Raw genomic sequence first — 26123 nt, forward strand, 5'->3', positions numbered from 1 at the left:
GTACTAGTACTAGTAGTACAACATACTAGCACTAACAATATTATGTGGCGAAAATATATACAAATGAACATCATGATCCCGACACCTGGAAATTGGATTAGGGGAAATTATTGGTACCTACTAGTAGTATTGCCAGTGACCTTGTATGTCCACGGGTATAATCGTACTGCTAGATTGAGCCCGGGCAGCTTCAAGTTCAAAAAAAGAGCCTTGTCTCTGGGCAAGAGTGGCACTGGCAATATACATCAAACTGCGCATCTGGCACATCCCGCCCCACCCTACCGACCCCCGACCGCAGCCTAAGGCCGCAGCACCGACCGCCACCTGCGCATTGCGGGTTGCCCATTGTTTCTCCTTTCTCATCATCACTTCGAGTCGCCAACAGATTATGTCTCGACGTGCTACCCCGGGCCAAGCTGCCCAGAATCAGCAGACCATCAAGAGTCTGCTGAAACTTGAGCCCAATAAGGTGTGCGCTGACTGCAAGCGCAACAAGCGTTAGTATCCCCCCTCGTCTCCGAGCGGCCGACCATGCGATAGGTCATTTTGTTTTGAGAACGTGCCAACTAACATTGAAACTTGCTGAATATAGATCCACGATGGGCCTCTTGGAATCTGGGAATCTTCGTCTGCATTCGCTGCTCCGGTATTCATCGAGGAATGGGTACACACATTAGCCGGGTCAAGTCGGTCGATTTGGATGCCTGGACCGATGAGCAAGTCCAAAGTGTGCTGAAATGGGGCAATGGAAGGGCCAACAAGTCAGTGACAAGGAATTGACAACATATGTTCTGTACTCATGCTGTATAGGTACTGGGAAGCGAAGCTGGCACCTGGCCATGTTCCGTCGGATGCGTGAGTGATTGATTGCATTGCCACCGGCTACTGGGATAAGTTGCTGATGTGATCACTTTCAGGAAAATCGAGAACTTCATTCGGACCAAGTATGAGGCCAAGCGATGGGTTATGGAGGGTGGGATTCCTGATCCTTCCACCCTGAGTGAAGGGGACGACGATGTGGTGAGCCTCGGATATCATGCGCCGAACAATATTTCGAACAACCACTGACCTTACCAGCCTCTTGCGGTTGTCCAGGAAAAAGCGAAGATTGAGCGCTCCGCTTCCCAGCGAGTTGCACCTCCTCCCCAACCTACGCGCCGACAAGCCCCCATTGATCTCTTTGCGGATGATGATATGATGTCTGCCCCGCCTAGACCCAGCACGACCGAGCCATCTACTCGTGCGCCCCCACCCCCGCGACAAGCTCAACCTACACAGCCCAAGGCCCAGAAGACGGGTGATTCATTGCTTGGTCTAGACTTCTTTGGCAACTCTCAACCGCCTGCCGGAAGCCGACCGAGTAGCACCTCATCCACTCCCGCTGCGCCGAGCGGTTTGTCTCGTCCCGATCTGAAGCAATCAATTCTGTCTCTATATTCGAAGCCGCAGCCTGCACCGGTCCAACATGAGCGGAATAACTCATTTGGCGACATGGCATCTCCGCAGGCCCCATCATCCTCAAACATGGGTGGTTTGACCGATGCTTTCAGTGGACTCAGCTTCCCGTCTACAACTTCTCCCCCTCCAGCCAAGCCCGCCGAGAAGCCATCTCCATTTGCAAACCTCACAAACTTTGGCAGCGCCAAGTCGACGCCTGCTGCTCCCAAGGTTACCTCTCCTGCTGGATCTGCTAGTGGTGACCTTTTCGCGAGCTTGACCTCCCCAACCATGTCTGCAACAAAGCCCCAGTCGCGAAACACTTCAATTTCCTCAAACTCCCAAGACTTCGGATTCGGTGGATTTTCTTCGCCACCTCCCCAGCCCAAGCCCAACCCGCCATCTTCATCACTCTCCAATGATCTCTGGGGTCTTTCTTCTCCACCTGTCGCACCTGCAGCACCACCCAAGCCTACCGTGTCATCTCCTCAGCAGGAAATGAGCTCCGCATTCAATATCTCTAGTCCGCCAGTTCGATCTCCTCCCCAACAGGCCCAGAAGCCCGCAGTTCCCGCCGCAACTGCCGCTGCCGCCGGTATGATGGACCCCTGGGGTGGTAATGCCTGGAGCAACCCCGAGCCAGCTCAAGCACCCGCACCCGCCCCGGCTGCCCCGTCCGGTGCCTCCATGATGAAGGTCCCCGACACCCTGACTGCAAACGACATAGGCAGTGGCTGGGGAGCCCCGGCCCCTAAACCTACCCCTACTGTGGCCGCGGACGAAGATTTCGGCGGCTGGACCAGCGCTTCTCCAATCACGCCTGCTACGACAACGACCACCAATAGCTCAACCAAGCCGGCTGGCGGGTTTGGTGGTGGATCGGACGACCTTTTCTCCAATGTTTGGGAGTAAATAGTCCTATTCGATAGTAAATGAAAAGAGACAGTCTTTTCGATGATTATGCCCCCTCCCTTTGCCCATTTTCCGTTTTGTTCCCATCTTGCATTAGTGGTAGTACGATCTGCACATTGGCTATTGCATGGTGTCCGGCGGTTTGAGTCTTTGCTTTACCTTGGCTTACACCCCTTCCCCTCTTGTTTATTTCCATCCACCTCGATTTCTACCTTGTTGTTAGTTTGTCTTATATAATCTATGAACAACAGGGGCTTTGGGGTGCTGCCGTGAAGTTTGTAGAGTGCTAGGAAGTCGAATCAACATAGTTTTACCTCTTCAAATCATTCGAGTAGAAAGGCGACGATCCTGAAATGTATGGATTTACCAGATTCAATAAGTAGTTTTTTTTTTTTTTTTTTTTGAAATGAAGTTCATATTCTTTTAGAATGATAGCTTTTTTCATTATTGAGGTTTCTATGCATAAGAGCGCAGCGCAGGGTAATTGATTTGGACTTGCAGTCCGTGGTTATAACGGTTACCGAAAAAGTTCCACGTCACTCCTGCTGTGTTGAAATTCAGGGATGAAGAATATCCGTGGAGAGCGTTGAGTAATAGAGGAGGAAGCCGTTCTAATCAGCTCATAGTTAGGGAAATCAGACAGTCTTTGTTGGAAGAAAGCGTCATTTAGAGTGTCACGGCACAAGCGCTGAGCACGCCCCCTTCCTTGACAAGATCGGTCGTGACCTTGGGAGAAACGTTTCGATCAATGCCGAGAATCATCAAGGCTTCTTTCGATATCGGGTTATCTTCTTCGGCGGAAGCATCCTTCGTTGCTTTGATATCCGTGATTTCACCCCGGCAATGAGCTTGGAAGAAACCGGGGCGACTGTCATGAAGTTGATATTCACGCCTTCACGACCGAGGATGCTGCCGACCACGCCAATTTTGCCGGGCGAGTCATAGTTCTCACAGATTAGAAGAGTTCCATTGGGTTCAAAGGAGGCTTCAAATCGGCCCAAGCGAGTGATCAATGGTTGGTCACCGGAGCATGTGCCAGATATGATGCGCTGATGTTGGGCGTGAGGTGCACCTCCGACAACATCGCCTGTCGGAGCACGGGAAGAAGCACGGGATGGTGGTCGAGCTACAAGAGTGACCAGTGAAGAATAAGAAGATTCGTCAGCTGGGTCGCGAGAGCGTTGTTCTGAGACGAATATTCCGCGTTCACGAGCTACAAGTTCGGCATTGACGATGTTGATGTTAATGCCCTCCGTGCTACTAATCGGGGACAGTAGACCTTTGATGAGGGCAGCAAATAGAGGAGCCGTATTGTTGATACCGGCCACCTCTCCCTTGTAGATGAGGTCGAAAGTGTTCAAGGTCATCGATCCCCCTGGCGAGCCAGCGTAGTGCTGTGTATAAAGACTGCCCAACTTTTCGACCAAGCGAACAAACGGCTGCAGCTTCTTGTATTCTTCTGGTAAAATGATGGGTGCGTTTACGGCACTTCGAGGTAGCGAGCCAGCGAGAATCTCGAGAACTTGCTGACAGACATCCACTGACACATTTTCCTGGGCTTCAACCGTTGACGCTCCAAGATGAGGTGTCACAACAGCCCGTGGATGCGCAATCAATTTGGCAGCAGTCGAATCGGGCACCGGGGGCTCTGAAGTGAACACATCAATCGCCGCTCCTCCTAAATGGCCAGATTCCAGAGCGGCTAGAAGCGCAGTCTCGTCAATTGTGCCTCCCCGTGCCACATTGAGAATCCGGGAGCCCGGCTTCATCAGAGCAAGCTCGGCATCGCTGATCATACCGCGAGTGGAAGCAATCAAAGGCGTATGGATGGTGAGAAAGTCGACGGTCGGAAGAAGTTCTGACAGTGACGAGACGAGGGTGACTGAGGCTGAGGCTGCCACAGCTGGAGAGGCATAGGGGTCCAAGGCATGGACGTTCATTCCGAGGCCCTTGGCAAGGCGAGCGACGGTAAGACCGACTAGATGAGATCAATCAGTTATTTGATAATGTTCTTTGACTTATCTCCGGAAGTGGAGATGAAAGGCCATGCCATACCTTTCCCCAGACCCACAATTCCTAGAACTTTGCCCTTGACTTCCACCCCGACGAACTTGCTTCGTTCCCATTTCCCATCCTTGAGACTGGCACACCCCTCTGGTATCTTTCTGGCCATCGACATCAGGAGAGCAATCGTGTGTTCTGCTGCGGCTCCGATATTGCCGGATGGTGAGTTACAAACAACGATACCGAGCTTGGTGGCTTCCTCGACATCTATAATCGAAGGTCAGACATGCAACAACACATGAGCGGTGCTTTTGTGTACATACCAACGTTGTCGACTCCCACTCCAGCTCGTGCCACAACCTTTAGGTTTCGAGCTGCACGAAGCACGGTTGCTGTGACTTTCGTTTCAGAACGAACGAGTAGAGCTTCATAGTTTGGAATTATTTCTAACAGCTCGTCAGGGCTAAGACCCTTCCTCTCGTCCACGTCCAGGGAGCTCCGCAAGAGGGCGAGACCATCTGGGGACAACTTCTCAGGTACCAGGACCTTGGAAGGGGCGTTTTTGAAAAGGGGCATGCTGGGGACTGAAGATGGGGGTAGAAGGATGGATCAATTGAGGTGAAGAGGAGTGAAGAGGGGATTTGAGGGTTTTATACGAGGCGTGAGTGAGTGACTGCGCGTCAGCAATCAGTGATCAGTGAACCTTGGTGGTCTCGTCGTACTTTCTCCCAACTTTGTGTTGTGTTGTTCAGCGTTCTTGCCGTGAATTTGGGCGCCAGACGCGGAGCGACATCGCAGTTTGACAGATTAACAGATTGGCCCATTATAACTCGACAGCCTGGTGATTCTCGCTGCAATTACCCAATCATCGCCAACTGCGCCGTGTCACATCACATTGCCTCCCGAGTGAGCAGCGCGCGGGGTAGCTGGGCCATGACGCCAATGATTGGTGACTCGGCGCGATGTCGGTGGTTCCAATGGTTTGATCCCGAAGAGCCACGGAGCGAGAGAAGGAGAGAGAGACTAATTATTGACAGGCTAGTATATTGCTAATACTAGGAGCTGAGCTGTCAACGGTCTTCAGCGGTGAAGTTGAATGGTGCAGTAGTAGTTAGTAGTTCGTAGATCTGCGCTAGTCCCCAAACGGATTGGCTGCGTAGTACGTATAGTAGGTAGAATTAGAGGTATAGTATAGTGTATAGTTAATTCCTAGGGTTATCGAGTAGCCCAGATACCTACTAGTACATATCTGCTCCAGATCACAATCTAGATGGTTTCAACACTTCGTACGATATCCGACACTCCCCCCGAAATTGTTTGAGATGCCATGAAATCCCACATCAACTTGACGCCAAGTCGTGACTTCTCAATATATCGCACAGCGCACAGCGCACAGCCTTTCTGTTTTTAGTTCTATTCCAAGATTTAGGTTTGACTTAGGAAATATCGTCATATTCGAGAGAGCCCTGGAGGTTCAACAGTTGAATATACTCCACCTGTGGATTGAAAAGAATTCAAGTTCTATACAATGGCTCCACTTCACATTCATATTTGATGTGATATTTCTAAAACCAAGATATTTCATTGCCTAGATACCAGACTATCCACTACGCGACGGCCATTATGACCAACGACGGCAATGTACAGTAGTTGCGTGGGCTGCTACTGGAGATGTGAGCAAGGCAGACAAAGGACGAATATTATTCCACTATACAGTCAAGACTGTAGCTCCAACGGTCCTATAGCGATATTAAAGCGGTTTGTCCCATAATAATATTCAAAATGCCTAAATGCATGGATTTGACTTCTTTTCCCGAAAAAACATTGGATGGTGCTCAGTTCAAGTTCAATAATATAACTGGAATGTAGGTCCAACATTCAGCTTTCAACAGACCCCTTACATCGAGATCGCAGATGGTCGCTAGATATTTTTCAACGGCGAATAGGTCGGCTGATCACAAACTACGGCGACCGGGGATTGTTTGGTTAAATCGGGCTTTGATTCAAGTTGATGAGTCAAGTGGCGCCATCCACTCCACTTCCGATGCCAGGTGGCCCAGGCCCCACCACGACCAAGCACAACATTAAATAATTAGTACCTCCCATCCTCAAAGGCCTTGTGACCTTTACAGATATCATCGATTCTTGGTTTCCTACTAGCTCGTCGCCGAAATGACCGAAGAAAAGATGTCCCCAATCCCGGCTAGCGCCGACTACTATGACCTGGGTGAATTTGGCCACGCAGTCACCACCGCCAGCTCCGATGCCCAGACTTGGTTCAATAGAGGATTGACCTGGGTGTATTCATTCAATCATGCCGAAGGTGCCTTTTGTTTCGAACAAGCTATTGCTCATGACGTGAGTTCACACTCCCAAATGATCTTCAACCCCGCAGCTACCGCTAACGTTCCCCCGAATACCAGGAAAATTGCGCGATGGCATATTGGGGGTTGGCATATGCTGTTGGTCCAAATTATAATCGACCTTTTGAATCATTTGACCGTGTCGATCTCTACAGATCCGTTCAAAGGGGGTATGATGCGTCGCGAAAGGCCAAAGAGCATTCGGCAAACGCAACACCGCTCGAACAAGCTCTTATCGAGGCCATTCAGTACCGATTTTTGACTGACAAGCCTGCAAGTGATTACCCAGCTCTCAACAAAGGTTACGCCGATGCCATGAAACTGGTCTACGACCAACATGGCCAGGATCTTGATGTGGCCACATTATATGCCGATGCGCTAATGAATATGACACCCTGGGCCCTTTGGGATCTGTTTACTGGACTGCCGAATCCGAAAGCCCGCACACTTGAAGCACAAGCTGTATTAGAGCGTGCATTGGCGCGAGAAGAAGATGGCGCATACCGGAACCCTGGATTACTTCACCTTTATATTCATTTCATCGAAATGTCTCCAACACCAGAGTTGGGTATGAACCCTGCCGATGCGTTGAGGGGACTAATCCCGGATGCTGGTCACGTTCGACATATGCCTACCCATCTCGATATACTGGTCGGCGACTGGCGCAGATCTCTGGATTCAAACTATAAATCGACTGTGGCAGATGACAAATACTTCCACAAGTCTGGTGCCACGAACTTCTATACCTTTTATCGAATGCACGATTATCACTCTCTGATTTATGCGGCCATGTTCGCAGGTAAATCCAAGGCCGCCCTTGATGCGGTCACTCGCATGGAATCAACGCTCCCCGAGGAAGTACTTCGCATTACATCACCCCTTATGATCGATTGGTTGGAGCAGTTCGTGGGCATTCGTTTGCATGTCATGGTACGATTCGGCATGTGGGAGGAGCTAAAGCAGAAGGATCTACCCCATGATCAGCAACTGTATGCGGGTACAACTGCTACTGCTCATTATGCTAAGGGTATCGCATATGCAGCTACCGGTGATCTCCCCTCGGCGCGAAAAGAGCAGGAACTCTTTTTAAAGACATGGGCGCTAGTCCCAGAAAGCCGGCGCGCTTACAATGGCAAGATTGTTGATGTGCTCAAGGTCGCTGCTGCAATGTTGGAAGGCGAAATTGAATACCGCTGTCAAAACTTCGACAAGGCTTTTGAATCCCTTCGTCGCGCGATCGACATTGAAGATAAGCTGCCCTACAGTGAGCCTTGGTCATGGATGCAGCCTGTTCGCCACGCATATGCTGCGCTGCTGATGGAACAAGGTCACCTCGAAGAAGCAGCAAAAACATATCGCGCGGATCTCGGTTTTGACAAATCTGTTATTCGACCTCGTCGCCACCCCAACAACGTTTGGTCGCTTCAAGGATATCACGAGTGTCTTCTTCGCTTGGGCAAGACTGAAGAGGCTACTATGATTGAGCATTCAACCAAGTTGGCTCTTGCAGTAGCCGACATTCCAATCAGGACATCGTGCTTCTGCCAACTGGATACCAAGAAGTGTTGCTAGATGATCTCTAGAGCTGCACTAAGTGGTCAGCAGGTCAGAAGCCTGGATTTGGCATTCATTTGGTTGACCAACAGAATCTTTCCTCTCTGGTATATTTCAAAAACATGCCCAGGTGGACTCGAAGTTTCCCGAAGAAAGGACAAATGAAAAATGAAATATTGATGAGAATCCTTGGTAATATGACCCCACCTTGGTATGGAATAAAATTCAAGAAATAGAAAATCAACATTCCGTTTTGATATTGTGGCCCATTGTATGAACGAGAGAGGATTCTAGATCTACCGGGCAAACATTATGATCTTACCCTGTGAAATTGCCTTCTTCAAATACCTCTTTTAATGCTAACATAGCTAGCTTTTATCATGCGCGGTGATAATCAATTATATTTCATTAGTATTAATTCTTAGTTTAATGTCTCACTTCTCTAGGCTTCGTGTCAACGACTGGCTGCTCTGACCATCGATATCCACATAATTCCTAGAAGATAGTTTTGAACCAAGAGAAGACCCTCGCTTACTATGAGTGATCCCTTGAAGTTCGAAATCCGGCTCCTTTGTTGCCGATCTTTGTTGTAGTCCCTGCCACGATGGTCCAGCCGATCCAGCCCCTGACGCCGCGTATTTAGAGCGCTGTCTGTGTCCTTTCAGTAGTCCGTACAGGACATGGGGCATTGGCAACGACGGCTGCAGCGAGTAACTCAATCGACGCCCAAGTTGTTCTGCTAACTTGTGCGGTGGGGTTTTTGGCGTTTTGGGGTAATCTGGCAATCGTGATTGCAACTATGAATAGGCCGACCCCGAAGAGAACAGCTAATTGGAGTTTTCTGAGAGAGATTAGACGTTAGCAAGATGCATATAGCAGTGATAAAAGTTGACTGAAGCTTACTCGATGGTGGATCGCTTGACCATAACTAGAATCGGAATCGGCAACGCGATCAGCATGAGATCGGTGATGATGTTTAACACGCCTAAGACATTAGCACATAAATTGACGTGACTTTCCTAATGGGGACATACCGAGGACGATCAATTGGAGCTGTGCTTGGCAACATACTCCTGGGTCTCCAGGGTAAACGAGCCAGTAGTTAGAGAAAGGATCGCACTCAGTAAAGGTCACGATCTGGACCGTGAGATATGTCGCTGCCAATACCCCAACGTAGGAGATCATCGTGATCTTCTCCCAACTTAGCTGGGTAAGCAATCTTCTATACGTATCTAAAAGAACAAATTTTTGAAGCCACAGACTAAAAGAGATATGAGATACAGCACCACGAGAACCTCATTCGCATTCAACCCGGAACTTACTATGAATTGTAGAAAACGCGATTGACGAGTACAAACTTGCTCGCGATCTCTCTGCGACGGATCTCCTCTAGAGTGAAGTGGTGTGTTTGTCGAAAAGTGGGAGTCATATTGTTGGTCCCCCATATGAGAATAACATGGACCAAGGCGAGGCGGGCGAGCACACATAGGATCGCTCCCATTGAGAAATAATCGCCCAGGACAAACCGCAATCCTTTCAGCTTCCGCATAAGAAGCCGCAAAAGGATCAAGCCAATTGTCAGCCAGGTAAATACCCAATGTATAATCAGAGTGGAATCCATGTCTCTGAATGACGGCCTCTAAGGGTCCCAAAGAAACGAAGAAAAGTGAGAGAAGCGAGACTGGGAGGGAGGCAAGTATATCAAAAGGTGACCGAGGAGAATTTCCAATAGGAGAATTTCCAATAGCCATCTTCTGAACTCGTATCTCATAACACCTCGGGAGGAAAAACCCAAATGGAATCGCCTACGGAATGAGGACCCATCTCATTTACGAAGACTGTAAAGGAGAGGCGCCAACGATATTCAAGGTTCACTTGGCAAAACCTGTTGCCCATCTATTCTTGATCATTAGGGTTTGACACGGGAAAAACCGTAAGATGCAGTGGGTCAAAAGAACTCGGAGTCAGATTTCCTCATTAATGTCGTACGAATTCTTAATAAGATTTAAAACCTGGCCAATGAAATCCATGATCAGTCCTTTGTATTTCCTAATCGACTCACGTAGCGGGTTTTTGTTGACCAATAAAATTTATCACAACGTTTAATTCATAAGGAGGCCAGAATAGAAATTTATTTTGAATGCCCCTGCCGGACCACTGGCAATCACCGAGAGTCCGAGTCTTCAGGGTTGACGTTAAGCTATTCACAATTCCGGTCATCTGCTCGTCTGAAATTGTTTTCCTTCGAATTTATTCGGTCTTACCATGGTAGCCTCGTACAACCTGTCCAGTGGGGAGCCATTGTGGGGGCGAAACTGTCATTCAAGTTCGCGGGATAAATTCGGCAAAACATTCCAGCAAGCTTGGCTGGGTCTCAGGTTAGCATATATCGACCCCTGATAAGCTTTGTTTTGCTTTTCCGTCACCCATCCTCTCAAAAACATGTTGAAGACAGGGATCCTGTTGATTGCAGGCGCAATTGCTGCTACAGCTTCGAGCTGGAGTGGTGAGGTGCCGGCCCAGCGATCGTACATGTACGTTGGCGGTCAATACAGATTGGATAGTTCAGGCGGGCATGTCTTCGCGGATCAGATGTATGTCGAGAAATTGACCCCGGACAAGGTTACCAAGCCTCACCCAATCCTGTTCATTCACGGACAGGCACAAACGGCCGTGAACTGGCTCAACAAGCCTGATGGAGGAGAAGGTTGGGCCTCTTACTTTCTCTCTCAAGGATATGAATGCTATCTCGTCGACCAAACTTTCCGCGGCCGGAGTCCTTGGATCCCCGGTAATGGGACTCTAAGCACCTACAGCGCCGAGGTGTTGCAGCAACGTTTCACTGCGCCCGAGAAGTACAAGCTTTGGCCGCAGGCCTCCCTGCATACCCAATGGAATGGAACGGGCGTCATGGGTGACCCTATTTTCGACGCCTACTATGCCTCAACTGTCCAATTTCTCGGTTCAGCAACCTACCAGCAGTCAACCGTGCAAGCTGCTAGTGCTGCTCTTCTCGACATCATCGGATCCCCGGTTATCATTCTCTCCCACTCCCAGGGTGGATGTATGCCCTGGCTTATTGCGGATGTGCGCCCGAAACTCGTCCACTCGATCGTCTCGCTCGAACCCACCGGTCCTCCATTTCAGGAAGCTGTCTTCAGCAACACCTCCAGTCGCGCGTACGGGCTTACTGATATCCCGATCACCTACTCGCCCGCCTTGAAGGATGCCTCCGACCTCGTGAAGCACGTCATTCCTTCCAACTCGTCGGAATACAGCGATTGCGTTATCCAGGCCGATTCTCCCGCACCGAGGCAACTAGTTAATCTCGCTCAGACGCCAGTCCTCGTTATGACGACCGAATCATCTTACCACGCGCCGTATGACTGGTGCACGGTGAAGTTCCTGAAGCAGGCTGGTGTCCCGGTGGAGCATCTCCAACTGGCGGATGTCGGCATTCATGGTAATGGACATATGGTCTTCATGGAGAAGAACAGTTTGCAAGTTGCTGCTGTCCTGCAGAAGTGGATAGAGCAGTCTTAGGGGATGGAAGACTTAATTGGTCCGGAGTGTTTGAGAAATTTAGGCGCCATCTAGGCGCTGCTAGTATTTGGTACAACAGATAATGTCTCAGGTGATGATTATAGAGGTCTCTAGTTATAAATATTCTCTCCCTACGAAAGATTCGCCTAGCAATAAATATTTCGATGCGTTCAAAGTTGCAACCGGGTCCCAAGCGGGGAAATGCTATCATTGTGAAACATACTAGTATCTCTATGCTCACTTCCTTAACTGCGATCCTTTTCTTAATCTTGGCAGATAACCTCAAAACGACGCGTACCCGAGCGAATGTACGAGTAGCATAGACATACAAAGACATAGCATAGTGATTCCCCATCAACCGGAAAAGTCCTCTCATCTTTCTGATCACTTTCAGAATTCTGCGGTCTCATTTTCACTTCCCGAAATGACAAAAGAAACTTCACCGGATGTTGAGTGCAAAGTCCAAGTTCTTTCAATTTACTTCATGAACCAGCGAAGTAGGTGTATGTTGAATCGAGAATATTGAGGGCCCTCTCGACAGCAGGAGAGTTCCCGGCCATTATACATGCGATAAAGCGACTCTCTTGTCCAGGACAAGTGTTGCATCCTCGAATCGTGAAACTTTGTACATCAACTATCATCCTTCTTAAGCAGTCCATTTAAACCTGCCAAAAACAACTCGGTCGAACTACTTTTGATTCTCGATATCAGGATGGCGGTAGCATCCCACCAAGGTTCGGTTATAAACCATCTCACTTCGTTCTTTTCCAAAATGCAACCGTCCGCCAGTTAAAAAAAAGGATTTTCCATCACATAGAGTCGAAAGCATGGAAGAATCTAGACGATCCCCGGATGGATGGTGGTTACGGCTGCCCAGGTGGATATATGCAATTGCCGCCAGTGTCGTCAACGCACACCCCTGGGGCTTCAACTCTGTATGCTTTCAAGTTTTTTTTGGTATTACTCCAGGGCTTCTGATCTATACGACTACTCCTAAATGCATTCAAATTTGGCATATTGCTCTCTGTGAAAGAGCAACGAAATTAAGTTGTGTCAAGAGGATGTCGATCTCAAAAATCGGTTAAATTACCCCTATATCATAGGTCCGAGCGTCAGTCTGATACATGCAGCGTCAGATTGCAGGATGCGTGCTAGTTTCGATTATGTACGAGGAATGTACTACGGAGTATTCCGTACAGTGGGATGCACCTGGTCAACTACTAGGAAATCTTCAAGTTCAACAATGGACAGTGACCTAACACATCTTGTTCTATATTTGTCTTATCTCCGTATACTAAAAGTATACCTCGTATCGGAAAGTTTTAAATAGAAGATCGCCCCCGGATCCACGGTCTAAAATACGATCTCCGTATTCAGGTTCCCAACAACCTGCAACGGCTGGCCCGCCAAGGGAGGCACCATCCCCACTACGCCCTGTCGGCTGTTCTCCGGCACGTAATTCAGCCTCTTGTCATGTTATCATCTTCAGTTTCAAGTTCTTATTCCTCCTTTAGCTCCATCCAACCTCTCCGCCCCCAAACCTCTCACCCCCGGTGGCACTTTGCGATAGCTTCTAGCGATCTGTTCAAAAGGTCAACAAACGCACAGAGTCGCACCCCTGTCGGGTCACAGCGTCTACTTCAGTCATGAGTTGGCACTGATTCTGCCGTTGTCAACCATGGTGGGGGTACCGCACAGTACTGGTTGCTCTCTCTGTCGCGACAGACACATCAAGGTGAGTTCTGCGCATCTACAGGTCCTGCTTGTTGAAACTCGATTGCTGACGGATTGAGGGGTAATCCAGTGTGACGAAGCAGTCCCCGAGTGCACTCAATGCCAGCGATACGGCCGTACCTGTCCGGGATATCGTCGCACATTTCGCTTTCAAGATGAGGGCCCCATTTTGGCTCGACGCCATCGCGGTCCACGACGGCGCGGCCGCGGGGCTTCAACGGGGCCCACCACGCCAAGCACAGTGGCTTCGGCCTCAACATCGTCCTCACTGCGAGAGCCTCTTGATTCTGTCGATAGCTCCGACTCTGTCGTCGACCACGAAGCTGGCGTCGCTGTAATTGTGCGCGATAATGCCATAGCTCTGATGCGCCGACATTCCGCCTCTGTCTCACTCGATGAAAGTGTGTCGCCGTCTCTGGTGCGCAAAACATTCCAAGCAGCGCAACCACAACTATTTTTGGATTTCATCAGCGCCTCATTTCCGACGCTTTATTTTCACAATCATTTCCGTGCTGGCAGTGAGCCGGGTTTTGCTGAATTCATCGTGCTGAATTTCGGCCAGGATGCCTTTATGGATTCCGCTATCTGCTGCTTGAGCTCCGTGTATCTCGCCCACCTCACTCAAGATCCAGTTCTTCTCAGAACAAGTCGGCGCATGTATGGTCTTTCTTTACAGGCAGTTGTTCGTGCGCTGAATAATCCCGACCGGGCTATGTCTGACAATATGGTTTGTACCGCAATGATGCTGAGCGTGTTCGAGATGTACGCGCAAACCAGCCCCGGTGCGTGGGTGATCCATTCAGACGCTGTCAAGCGACTGATGATGAGCCGCAGACCTGCTCTCCATGAATCTGGATTCGGACGGTCATGTTACATCGCATTTCGGGGCTTTCATGTCGCAACGGCTGTCTATCAAGGCACACCCTGCTTTCTGGATCGGGAGGAATGGCAGAACTATGCCCGGAGAATTATGGCCGAGGATGCACAGAAGCCCGGTGAGTGGTCTGCCTATGCAGTGACCTCGGACGAGGTCTTTATGGAGATTGTCAAATGTCCACGATATATCAGTGAATCTCAAGACATCCTCTCTGGTCGGACTGAATGGGAACACGATAGTGTTGAAGCGCTTCTGCAACGCATCAATAACACCTCTCGAAAGCTCCATAATCTCAATATCAAGCTTCGTGCTTGTATTAGCGCCCATGGTCAGCGCCAGCAAGGCATTGTGCGACGACCGGAGAGTTTTGTTGGGCCTGTGCCTGAAATCTTCCCAGAAACGGGCCCCTCCTTGCTTCTCCGGGGATCGGAAAGCATTCTTGAAACACTTGGTCAGCTTCATGATCGCATTGAAGATCAGAAGCGCAGTCGCACTATCGAAGAACTTTCTCCAGATTCTCCAATAGCAACACCGAGTGACGCCAGTGTGGACACTCCATCGCCCCCGGCTACGAATCCGAGGACATTCACCCTTCCTTTCCGTATATACTCCGAACTTGGTCGAGGTCCCTCCCAAACATCTGATAGGAATGATCCACGCGCCGTGATTTGGCTAGACCGCGTCGCTTCCTCGATGGGGATGATGGGTGTCAAGCTGTTGACTGATTCCGTTGCGTGTGTTGAAGAAGACACATCTGCTGAGACATCCGAGTCCTCATCGCGCTGATTGTATGAATTGCCCACGAATCATTTCTGTCGCTTGGAATGACCCTTTGAATAAACCCAAGCAGGTCCTGGGATTTTTATCTTGCTGCACAGCGCAACTGCATTTTCAAACTTGTGATATCCAATTTCTTCTTTGTCACGGGTGGAAATATTCTCGTTATATATACAGTATCTCATTTTAGCTTTCCAACACCTTAAATATCCAATCCTCATCACATCATGAAAGATTCACATTCCAACAATCACCTCAGTAGTCGAAAGACTCTTCCAAGAGACTTCTTAGCTCTCCCTTTTCAGCCTGAAGCTCCTCACTCAAGTTAGGCGCAAGCATAAGGACTCGTCTCTGCGGAAGGGTACCCTCAACAAGGCCCTCCAAGTCCGAAGCCTTGAAGCCCAGATCCTTAAGACCGCGAGGCTGATCACCCAAAGAAGCCAAGAATTCAGCGATCGCAGCGCCGAGAACCTCACCTGCGCTCTCCCGCTTGACGTTCGAAATATCAACACCGAATGCCTCCGCAGCAGCAAGATGACGATCAGGATTAGAGGCCGCGGTAAACTTGAACACAGCGGGTGCTGTGACTGCGACGGAAACACCGTGGGGAATGATGGGATGATCGACCTCATATCCGCTATGCTTGTACCCAGGGTTCTGGCTTGAAATTGGGTAACTCATGCCGTGGCAAAGATGCACACCTGCATTTCCGAAGCCAATTCCTGCTAGCGTAGCGGCAAGAAGCATTTGAGACTGCGCTTCGTGGTCATCTGGGTCGCGGACTGCACGGGGGAGATATTTGACGGTGCTGCGGAGGGCGTGAAGGGAGAAGATATCTGAGATGGGATTTGCGCCCTGGTAGGCGGGTCGGTTGATGGGGTTTGTCGGGTGGGGGGTACGCTCGTAGTATGGGATAGCGGTCCAGGATTCAAGGGAGTGGCAGAGCACATCTAAGCCTGATGCGGCGTGAACGGCGGATGGCATGGTGCGGGTGTTGAGCGGATCGCAAATTCCGAGTGTGGGCTTCAAGTTGCGGTGGGCAATTCCTGTCTTTGCCTTCTTCGAGACGAGGTCGAAGATCGCGGTTCCTGTTGTTTCGGAGCCCGTGCCTGCTGTTGTGGGCACGGCGACCAGAGGGAGCAGAGGCTTGTCGACGGGAAGACCCTTGCCCAAAGGGGCGTTGACGAAGTCAAGGAAGTCGGCTTCGGGGTAAGCGTTATATAGGTTCATGAGCTTTGCGGTGTCAATGACAGATCCGCCGCCTGTTACGGGTTAGTAGTGGTTCTTCTTGAATTTTCTGGCCCGCTGTTTTGACGTACCAACTGCGAGAAATGCGTCGGGTTTATAGGGCTTGGCAAACGCAATGGCATCTCTGATTCTGGAGTGGTTCATGCAGTGTCAGCTGTGTTTTTCCATCATCGACGAATTGTAGTGTGGGAGCTTACGAGCTGTCCTTAGGCTCAGTCCGAACCTTGTCATAGATGGTGAATGCGATTCCCTCCTTAGTCAGACCCTCCACCGCTTGCTTCATAGCATCGAGCTTGGTGACATTGGAATCGGTGACAATGCACACGCGCTTGGCGCCCATATTCTTGAAGTCCATGCCGACCTCCTTGGTAGAACCGGGACCGAAACGAATACTAGACGCGGCCATTTCGAAAGCGTACTCTTTCTCGCGCGAGGGATCCACGGGAGTAGCCAGATGGCGGCGGACCGTGTTCATCATTGAAGAGGTCTTGTGGTGATGATGGTGATTGGGGTTGGAATGACAAGGGCAGTTGGGTGGATGAGTGTACTGCACTGTGCGCAACAGATTCAAGGCGCGATTCGCGGCCGAAGGGGCCACTCTGATTGCTGGCGCGACCATTTTGAGGTGGTGTGTGTGTGTCTGTGGGTGCGTGCGTGATGTGTGGACGAGAGAAGTGGAAGAGGTGAAGAAGGGAGAGGTTGAACCAAAAGCGGGACTGTTTCTCCAATTTCGCGGGAGCGGGGGAATCGGGGGCATTCAAGTACTCGGCCAGAACACCGAAGTCTGTCAGCCAATTACTATGCCCATTGAATATGCTCAGTTTACCGCTTAAGCTATTATTTCTCCAATTTCATTTCCAATTTGGGGTTTAACTCTTCTCCACCAACTCCCGTCATTGTTGAGCAACCAACTGGTGCATCAGCTGTGCGTGAGCTGACTGGGGCCGAGGTTCCTCGGCAATGACATCAGCACCAAGTAGCTCTCGGAGAGTAAACGAACTAATCCAATTATTTGTGGAAAAACTACTGACTCAAAGTGAATTGTTTGACAAATGCAAGAAATTCCTAGATTAAACACTACTTTTCAGTCAAAAAAAAAAGAAATTGATAGCCCGACGCTCCCTCTCGTAGGTGTGAAACCCATAATTATAGTATAACAGCCACACACACCACCACAATTCCGCTCAACACAAATACAATCTTAAGTCTTGGGTCGATGGCTTAACCCTAACCTCGCTCCCAGCTGGAGGAATTCCATTCGGCCAGAATACGGTCGGGTCGGAAGGTAACAGTGAGACCGGATGTCCCTTGAATGGGTCTCCAAAGACATCTGTTAAGTCATACCATACTTTCGAATTCTGCTCATCAAGATTGTATGCAAATATCGTCTGTGGTGAACTATTGAATAGTCCATCCTTTACCGTCGTTATTTTCAAAGCTATGCCGCCGGTGAGGCGATCAACACGATACGTCTCTGAGAAGCTTTTGGACGGAAGAACAGTGGTTTCGGGAGTGATTGTTGACCCCACTGACCAGACATAAATCGGAAATCGACAAGAGTTGTATATGATTGCCTTTCCAACACTGGAAGCGTCGCTCTCTGGGGCGTTTGGAATTACCACCGGGGCGACAGAAGGAGAGGGCGTAGATGATGGAAATGCACCGTAGGGCACTGGATCATCGCGATTGCTCGCAATTTCAGACCCAGGACGGGAAAAAGCCAATGTGGCGAGAGAAAGAAGTGAAAAATAATTGCCAAGCATCATGCTGCTGCTTTTTTCGTATAATGCTGAACTTGTGGGTTTGTAGTGAATAGGTTAAATGCGGTTTAAACGATTTCGGCACCCGGAATTACCATTGTTTTATAGCTCGAGATGATCGGAAGGAACTGTTGTGTAATTAGCGCACGCAACCTCAGGGAAATGATCTCGACAATGTCAGGGATGTAACATCCTCAGGGGACATAGGATGGCGTTTTGGCGCATCTTCGTCGGCTGGCCTGGGGCAGCCAAGAAATGAAGAAAGGACGCATGTCGCCATCCGAGAAGAGGAACCAATGACAGGAGGCCGATAATTTGCAGTATGCGACAACCTCTGGTCCTGAGTAACTACCTTTGATTGGATATAACCTTGCGAGGAGATTAATGGCTGATAGCATGAAGTCCGAGACCTCGAGGAATGTGAAATCGGGTATTATCGCCCAAGTAGCAAATTTGATCGAGTTTTTCACTGCTGGTCTCACAATGGCATGTGGCTTATTTTGAGAATTCTCCGACAACTTGATCTAGAACTTATAAGCCACATCTCGACAATGCGCTATGAACTCTCGGCCAGTGTTACTTTGCCATCAATAAATTCCATGTCTTTCAGTGTCTAATCTCAAGAGTATTCTGCCACCAACAGCTTGATATTACGAATCTTTAGCTAAATTTATCAAACGACCTTCTAAGAAATGATGAACGAATCACATGCAAATTGATTTTTCATTTTTCATTTCCAATGGTTCGTTGGCTTTCATTAAAGTAAATAGAAAAGAATTCTTCAATCGATGAGATACCGGCACAGCATTATCCGCAAAACCGCATCCTAGGTCTAGACGTAGTACATGATGCCAGGGAAGCTTTTATCTGATGGGACTAGAATTTTGGTGGGTCAATCACATCTGAAAGGACTATTACTAGTAGTCGGACTAGATCGATGAAGAAATAGGATAGTGGTAGTTCTATCTTATTCACTCTGGTATATGTATCTATTTAGTAGTACTGATAGTAGTACTAGACTAGTCGCCTACACCCTGGTCAGTCATTGCAACTTAGCAGCTACAGATACAGAGGCAGGCACAGAGGTAAGAGCGGCCCATACCAGTACCTATTCCTACTCCCACTACTCCCATTTCTCTGTTCCCCCACAACTCGGAGTCGCATTCTGCTACATCCAGACCTCACCGAGAGAACCTAAATTCTGTTACATCCACGGAGATTCAGTCATAATATCGCAAATCTGAAGTTTTTCATATCACTCATCATCAAGATGGGTACCGTCGATCCGGAAACCACAAATCACTTCGCCTCCTCCGAAGAGGATGAGGCACCTTCCACCAAGAATGGGAAGAAGGACGCGAAGCCCATCTCGAGAATTTTCCTCTTGCCCAAGGCCTAGTGGACCAAAAGAAAGGCCCAGCGAGTTCAAGTTGCCAAGAAGGAGGATTATGGCAAGTCCGAGAGAGCCCCGTGGATCCTATACACTATCGCTGTCTAACGCCACGATCTATAATAGATACCATGACGACCGCTGCTCTGAACAGGGCCTTTAATGACGGGGGGCAGGACCAGGGATTTGAAGAGATACAGAGACAGGAGGACAAATTTCCAGACGATACCTTTCACGCCTTACCTTTTGTGTTTTCCTTTTTTTCGTCTTTTCTCCACAGGAATTTCAATAGATGAGGCCCTGACATAGATCGGGCCAATTAGCTGTGCAGTACTTTTATCTGATGAGGCTAGAATCTAAGTGGGTCTATCACATCTTGAAGGATTACTAGTATTACTTGGACCAGGTCGATGGTCTTATATAGTACTCGTAGTATTTGCTAATAGTATTATGCTGTGATTTCCGAGACAAAGCCTATTTCTTTTCTAGGGCCATTCAAGTGAATCGGAAGGGGGTGTTCGGATGCACTACTTGCACGCAGTGTCTCATCTGCGACGATCTCCGTCGGCCAGCGAGAGGAAATTAACTCTTCCGCCCTTCCGCTCTGCCCTGTTCATCCAGTATCGGCTCCATCAAGGCCTGCCATATCAGGCATTCTCGGAGCCGATCCTCGCCAGGGGCGTTTTGCCGTCGCTCTTCCCACGGATACTCACCGTTTGGAACCACCAGTCGCATTACTTTGTTACAACTCCACACTCGGGCAGTGACTGGCAAGCGGCACGCCACGCGGACAGCCGACGGAAGAGGCTTGTTCAGCCACGCGAGTCCCGGCCGCAATTGGCGACCTCATCTTCAAGGCGCAGTATCGAGTCACATCGATCGGCGAGTCGATCCCTTCACTTGACTACACTATCCTTCCAATAGTGCGATCTGGTTGGTCCATGCTGTTACTCGCAAACTTTCGATTCAATGTGCTACAGGAAATTAGTCCGTTCCTCCAGGAGTGAGGCAACGTGCTGCCTGAACATGATCAATGCGATGCCCGCTCATCTCGTACTCTGGAAATATGAAGCGACAAGCCTGTAATGACGAGAGCCAAGAGGCTCATTGCCGAGTACGCCGACTTCCGGGGTGCATAGTGGATTGGAGTGATGGCAAAATAAAAAAAAATTGGTTGGTCTATGACGAGATCGGAACCCACTATTCGCCAGGCCATGGCAATGATCTTCAGGGCCTGGTTTGAGGGTGCGGGACGCGAAACGGCAATGCCATGTTCTTTCATCCGATTTTTCTCTCTTTTACTTTAAATAAGTCACTGCGCCCGGGGAAATCCAATTCGCACGCCTTCGCAGTTCTTGCTGTCGCCATTCCTTTATTTTAACCTCATTCGTTCGTTTCGAAGTATACCTAGTGTATACATACACTCCCTAAAATGATCCCCTGGTGGTACACTGCCGGCAGCACGCTGCTGCTATCTATCGGTGCTGCGGCTTGGGACTACTCGACTTACAGTTCGATCGACTTCCAACCGCCAAAGCTTGTGGTTAACAAAACCGGCACCACTGAGCCTGGATTCCTCTTCCTTGGTCCTCGTGGTGGTGTGCAGACCGCTGGCCAGGCTGCGCTCATCTATGACGACGAAGGGAATCTGGTTTACGAGGGCCCCGAGGAGGTTACAGCCAACTTCATGGTCCAAGAGCTGAATAACAAGTCCGTTATCACCTTCTGGGCTGGCGAGATGATGGACATTGGCTATGGTTACGGCTCCGTACACATTCTCGACAGCAGCTACAAGGAAATTCATACCGTGACATTGGAGGGCGCCTTCGTTACTCCTGACAACTCGACCAAGGATTCGTATATCGATCTGCACGAGAGTATTATCACTCCTCAAAACACTCTGCTCGTTACCGCCTACAACCTTACCCAGCACGATTTGACTTCTATCAATGGTAGCTCATCGGATTGGATGCTCGACAGTCATTTCTACGAGATTGACATTTCCACCAACGAGATTCTTAATTCATGGAGTGCCTTGGAGCAGGAGGCAGATATTCCCTTGACCACTTCTCACCAAGGGCTCGGTAGCGACGTCGGCACTCAGGATGCTCCCTACGATGCCTATCACATCAACGCCATCACAACCACCAACAATGGCTATCTCGTCTCTTTACGCCACATGTGGTCGGGATACTACCTCCACCACAACGGAACCGTGATCTGGCGTGTGAGCGGTGAAGATGGTGGCGACTTCAAACAGATCGGCGATGCTGGCTTCTCATGGCAACACGACATGCGCGTCTTCAACGAGACCGACGAAGGCTTGGTCCTGAACCTTTTCAATAATGCCAACACCCCGACCAATACTGAGTCTCCCACTACTGGCGTGAGCTTGGCTATCGACCTGACCAAGAAAACAGTGACCAGCCTTCGTTCCCTTAGTGACCCCAGCGACTCCATCCACTCCGTGAGTCAAGGAAGTTACCAACTCCTGAGTGAAACCAGTGGCCATGTATTCATGGACTACGGTTCCATCTCCAAGGTCAAGGAATATGATGGTGATGGAAAATTGGTGCTGAGTGCTCAGTTTGGCGAGGATAACGCAGTAGCTTCATACCGAGGCTATAGATGCCAGTGGAGTGCTGTTCCATTCTGGTCTCCCGTAGCCAATGTCACTACCACCAACAATGGTGCTGATGTTTTTATGAGCTGGAATGGTGCGACCGACTACGATAACTGGGTCGTCTACTCGGGTGCCTCGAATGATTCGAACGGCCAGCAGATTGGTTCTGCTAATCGTACTGGGTTCGAAACTATGATCAGCCTGACAAGCCCGCCAACTAGCCCCATCCATGTTGTTGCCCGTCAGGGTGAGACTGTGCTTGGTACCTCTGACAGCGTCTCTTTCTAAGAAGATGATATTCACTTCATTCTCTGTATATACTTATTTTGTCCGGCTGACATGTGAATAAAGAAATTATTATTCTCAAATTTTATTGTTTCATATTGCCTTGCGCATAGTCACTGGAGATCTTCCTCTTTAATTTGATTCGATGAGAAACGTTGATCATGAAATTTTGTTGCATGTCGTTTTCCCACGCGTCTTAAATGCTTTGGCAATTGCAGAGATTCTGGATATCTTCAGCAACCGGGCAGTAATTGGAAGCCTTCTTGGGCATCTGCGCGTCATAATTCCGATTATCTTAAGGATCGCAAGCTTCCCAACAATATATGAGCTATTCCTAAACGAAAGGGGAAATTACCTCTTTTCAGAAGGACGATATTGTAGCTATGTAAATGGATACAACAATTGATCACAAATCGCGATTGAGGGTGACTGTATCTGAGTCAAGCAGAGCTTAGGCTCTCCCTTCAAGAACAAGGAACCAGTTTTATCATTACCATTGCCATTGCCATTGCCATTGCCATTGCTATTGCTATTGTTCCGGCTCTTTTCCTCTCAGGGCTTCACTGCTCAACTTTCAGCTTCTGCTTTTCCCTGTGCTCGTTCTACTCCTGCTTCTGCTTCTCTTCCTCCTCTTTCGCCTTTTGTGCATCTCGCTTCTTCTTCAGTAGATCTCTCTTCTCCTGCTGCTTCCGCTGGTCGACGAACTTTATCCAGAAGGTAGGTATGAACTTCGTCACGAAATCAAGGGTCAAGGTCTGATCCTTCTTGATGGCCCGTTTGAGGGCATCTTGGCTTCGTTTATCCAGAAGGATATGTCGATTCGAGCTGAGATCGATCTCCAGAGATGCATTGAGGCTACTCCAGACTTCCTCGACGACTATGAGGAGGTTTTCATGCTGCTCGTCGGTGGCCTTGCTTTTTCTGTGATGCTTTCGAGAGTACAGATCGTCGTAGTCGAACTCCAGTTCCGCGAGAGCTGTTTTGGTAAATGATTCGAGGGCTTCTTTGACGAGTTGAGAATTGCTTTTCTCGGCTTTCTGATCTTTGGCGTGTTTCATTGTTGGGAATGCTTCGGGAGGAGGAGAGGTTGGAGAGTGCGGTGTTGCCAGAGAGAAAAGAGAGACCCGCGACGGTTGACGATAGTCGACGATATGGCTGGAAAGTCTTGGAGCTAGAGTAAGATATCACTTGGAATAGTGGCTGGAGTGAACTTGCACTTTGCTTGTGGTATGGCGTGAGGGTTGTCAAGCTTGATACGACAAATATCAGGTCACTTGCAGTAGCGGTTTGAAGAAAGTAATGAACTTGGAGAAGAAGAAGAAGGGAAAGGGAGGAGTAGGAAATGGATACAGAGTGCCGCAGTGAATGCCATTCAATGTAGGCAGCCAAGGCAGCAAGGCCAGAAAGGTAACGACGAAATGGGTTCGTTATATGAAAGGCAAACGGCGGACATGGCTCAACCCGTTTCAGTCGGGGTTATGCAGTTTTCCTAAAGTAGCGGGAAACTATACGCCCCGAGATGCTGGCGGAATCTAACCACAATGTGTAAATTACTTCACTAGCTCTGACTTCTCTTGAACTACTGTCACAGCCCCGGGCCTGTATCCATTGAAGGGCAGGTTCTGGATTTTGATTGAATTTAAGGGATCGTAGGAAATTCCTCTCCGGAGCTTCTAACTGGGAAAAGCCAACAACGAGAAACCAAGCAGAGGAGTACTCGACTACCAGTAGTTACTGTAGTATATAGTAACTACTAGTAGTGAATGTGAATAAAGGAGCAGTGGAGCGCACCTGCCACAACCACGCCAGCACACTACTAGTACTGCTTAGGGTAAGGAAGGTACGCTTGGGTCAGCCACCAGCCACCTTTTCTAAGGAGCGCACCTGCCGGAAATAGTACCAGGATGTGAACCCTCCAAGAAAAGGCCAAGGAGGCCAAAGTCCAGAAGGAGACCCGGGCCGCCAAGCGCGCTGAAAAGCGTACTGAAAAGAAGGATGCCGAGGGTAAGTCATGAATAATTCCTGTCTATCACCTTCCTCCAAATTACTGACCGAACCTGGTAGTAGAAGCCACCGCAGACCACCTGGCGGCCACCTCTCTTTAAGAGGCACTCCCTACAGGGACAACCTCTAAGGGCCTCGTCATCTCGGAGGAGGTAACGCGGATAGTTGAGAACGAGGGTGTGAACGCTTCGGCCTCTGTTTGGTGTATTTTGCTGTTGTACTGTTTGTATCTGCGTTTGCGTTGCGCCCATTTTTGAAATGATGTGGGCTAAGCCCAGACACAAATTAGATTGTAGAAAAAATACTAAGACACTTGAATCGAAACAGCTATTCAAAGAGCTATTCGCCTTTCCTGCCGAAGATTTACTGTAATACTGAAGTCCTCAGGACTCAGGACTGCGGCTTGCCAGCTCACCGTTATGCATGCATGACAAGAATCAATCCTTGCCTACACTGGCGTTGCAAAAGTTTGAAACCCCATATTACCCACCATGATTTACTGCCATCTAATGAGAAAATATTTGTTACCTGAGATGGAAGAGATAGGCCAATCTATTCCAGCTCAGGTAGCTACTAGTTCGCGATTACAAGGCGGAGACAAAAACGGTCAACATGGGATTTCAAACTTTTGCAGCGCCACAGCTTCCGACTTTCTGTCCGTTGAACTTCGAATTGATTATCATGTCTCGTCTCTAGCATGTGATGAAGTGCCATTCAAATTCAGGACATTGAAAAGATAGGTTGAATTGTGTAATTTGTACTAGTAATTCTCAGTTGTTAGGGCTATATGTACAACTGCTGCCTGAGGCCATTAATCGTGTTGCGCCAGCCAGCAACTCTCGTCAAAGAACCAAATCAAAACAATCATTTGGCCCTCGTTTATATTTTTGTGCCGATCAATCACCATATTTCTTACACATCTGCTCGCAGTGCGATCTCGATCATAAATCGTTCTCTTTGGAGAGGTCCGCTATCTCTTCGGCGGTATTCCCACCTTTTTACGAATTGCTGTTCAATCGGGATGCTGTCGAACACTGCCCATGCCGGGAACGACTACCACGATCGCAATACACCTCGAATCGTCCCACGGTATGAAATTATATCTTTTTTCTGGCATACAGATCCAAATATTGCGACTAGCTGCCGTGTGGTCCATACGATTTAATCCAACACCCATCCTCGATACCCCGGCTGAGCGTCGCGAACGCTGCTCGTATGAGCCCAAAGAAACCCGACGTACCCGTCCAGATTTCCAACACCATCGTTCAAGCGTATAAGGAGAGACTTTCAAACATGCAAATTTTACTTCGACTGGCACCCCTGCATGCTTGATGATTGAGCTGCAGGCAATGAGTGCTTCCACCATGGTGCTTTCTTGCTATTGAGATTCCGATTTCAAAAATCAATTTTTCGAATTACACTGGCAAGCCCCTCGTTATCATGATAATCAACGACTGTCATTCATCATTATGGAACTCCATAATGTCTCCAATTGAAGCCGTCTAGGCCGTTCGGGCTGGCCGGCCATCGCCCAGAGCCTTCGCAGCCTCCCCGACCGACGAATGCATGTCTCGACCCAACGATATCAAGGGCGGAAGTGGTTGCAATCGAG

General features: G+C 49.1%; 9 protein-coding genes across 9 annotated transcripts; 5 read left to right on the top strand and 4 right to left on the bottom strand.

The window, feature by feature from the left end:
• Positions 1 to 388: 388 nt before the first annotated feature.
• On the top strand, positions 389 to 2349 carry N7509_010262 (uncharacterized protein; the record flags this gene model as incomplete). Its single annotated transcript, XM_056634899.1, has 5 exons — positions 389 to 497; positions 593 to 761; positions 811 to 855; positions 918 to 1020; positions 1078 to 2349. The coding sequence occupies 5 exons, from the start codon at positions 389 to 391 to the stop codon at positions 2347 to 2349; spliced, it is 1698 nt and encodes a 565-aa protein (XP_056485519.1).
• Positions 2350 to 3015: 666 nt separating this feature from the next.
• Positions 3016 to 4929, bottom strand: N7509_010263 (uncharacterized protein; the record flags this gene model as incomplete). Its single annotated transcript, XM_056634900.1, has 4 exons — positions 3016 to 3156; positions 3186 to 4327; positions 4405 to 4620; positions 4677 to 4929. The coding sequence occupies 4 exons, from the start codon at positions 4927 to 4929 to the stop codon at positions 3016 to 3018; spliced, it is 1752 nt and encodes a 583-aa protein (XP_056485520.1).
• A 1596-nt stretch (positions 4930 to 6525) lies between these two features.
• On the top strand, positions 6526 to 8288 carry N7509_010264 (tetratricopeptide repeat protein; the record flags this gene model as incomplete). Its single annotated transcript, XM_056634901.1, has 2 exons — positions 6526 to 6711; positions 6777 to 8288. 2 exons carry the CDS (start codon positions 6526 to 6528, stop codon positions 8286 to 8288), a joined length of 1698 nt encoding a protein of 565 aa, XP_056485521.1.
• Positions 8289 to 8704: 416 nt separating this feature from the next.
• On the bottom strand, positions 8705 to 9891 carry N7509_010265 (uncharacterized protein; the record flags this gene model as incomplete). The annotated part of the gene is made up of 5 exons (XM_056634902.1): positions 8705 to 9013; positions 9069 to 9111; positions 9174 to 9255; positions 9305 to 9531; positions 9593 to 9891. The coding sequence occupies 5 exons, from the start codon at positions 9889 to 9891 to the stop codon at positions 8705 to 8707; spliced, it is 960 nt and encodes a 319-aa protein (XP_056485522.1).
• An 821-nt stretch (positions 9892 to 10712) lies between these two features.
• Positions 10713 to 11813, top strand: N7509_010266 (alpha/beta hydrolase; the record flags this gene model as incomplete). Its single annotated transcript, XM_056634903.1, has 1 exon — positions 10713 to 11813. The coding sequence occupies one exon, from the start codon at positions 10713 to 10715 to the stop codon at positions 11811 to 11813; it is 1101 nt and encodes a 366-aa protein (XP_056485523.1).
• Positions 11814 to 13491: 1678 nt separating this feature from the next.
• Positions 13492 to 15210, top strand: N7509_010267 (Zn(II)2Cys6 transcription factor domain-containing protein; the record flags this gene model as incomplete). The annotated part of the gene is made up of 2 exons (XM_056634904.1): positions 13492 to 13548; positions 13618 to 15210. The coding sequence occupies 2 exons, from the start codon at positions 13492 to 13494 to the stop codon at positions 15208 to 15210; spliced, it is 1650 nt and encodes a 549-aa protein (XP_056485524.1).
• Positions 15211 to 15456: 246 nt separating this feature from the next.
• On the bottom strand, positions 15457 to 16927 carry N7509_010268 (hydroxyacid-oxoacid transhydrogenase; the record flags this gene model as incomplete). Its single annotated transcript, XM_056634905.1, has 3 exons — positions 15457 to 16463; positions 16521 to 16579; positions 16647 to 16927. 3 exons carry the CDS (start codon positions 16925 to 16927, stop codon positions 15457 to 15459), a joined length of 1347 nt encoding a protein of 448 aa, XP_056485525.1.
• A 4104-nt stretch (positions 16928 to 21031) lies between these two features.
• On the top strand, positions 21032 to 22510 carry N7509_010269 (arylsulfotransferase family protein; the record flags this gene model as incomplete). Its single annotated transcript, XM_056634906.1, has 1 exon — positions 21032 to 22510. The coding sequence occupies one exon, from the start codon at positions 21032 to 21034 to the stop codon at positions 22508 to 22510; it is 1479 nt and encodes a 492-aa protein (XP_056485526.1).
• A 599-nt stretch (positions 22511 to 23109) lies between these two features.
• On the bottom strand, positions 23110 to 23565 carry N7509_010270 (uncharacterized protein; the record flags this gene model as incomplete). Its single annotated transcript, XM_056634907.1, has 1 exon — positions 23110 to 23565. One exon carries the CDS (start codon positions 23563 to 23565, stop codon positions 23110 to 23112), a length of 456 nt encoding a protein of 151 aa, XP_056485527.1.
• Positions 23566 to 26123: the final 2558 nt, after the last annotated feature.

Source organism: Penicillium cosmopolitanum, assembly GCF_028827165.1.
Source record: "Penicillium cosmopolitanum strain IBT 29677 chromosome Unknown utg000009l:1.0-9042332.0:1.0-9050551.0, whole genome shotgun sequence".
Lineage (NCBI taxonomy): Eukaryota > Fungi > Ascomycota > Eurotiomycetes > Eurotiales > Aspergillaceae > Penicillium > Penicillium cosmopolitanum.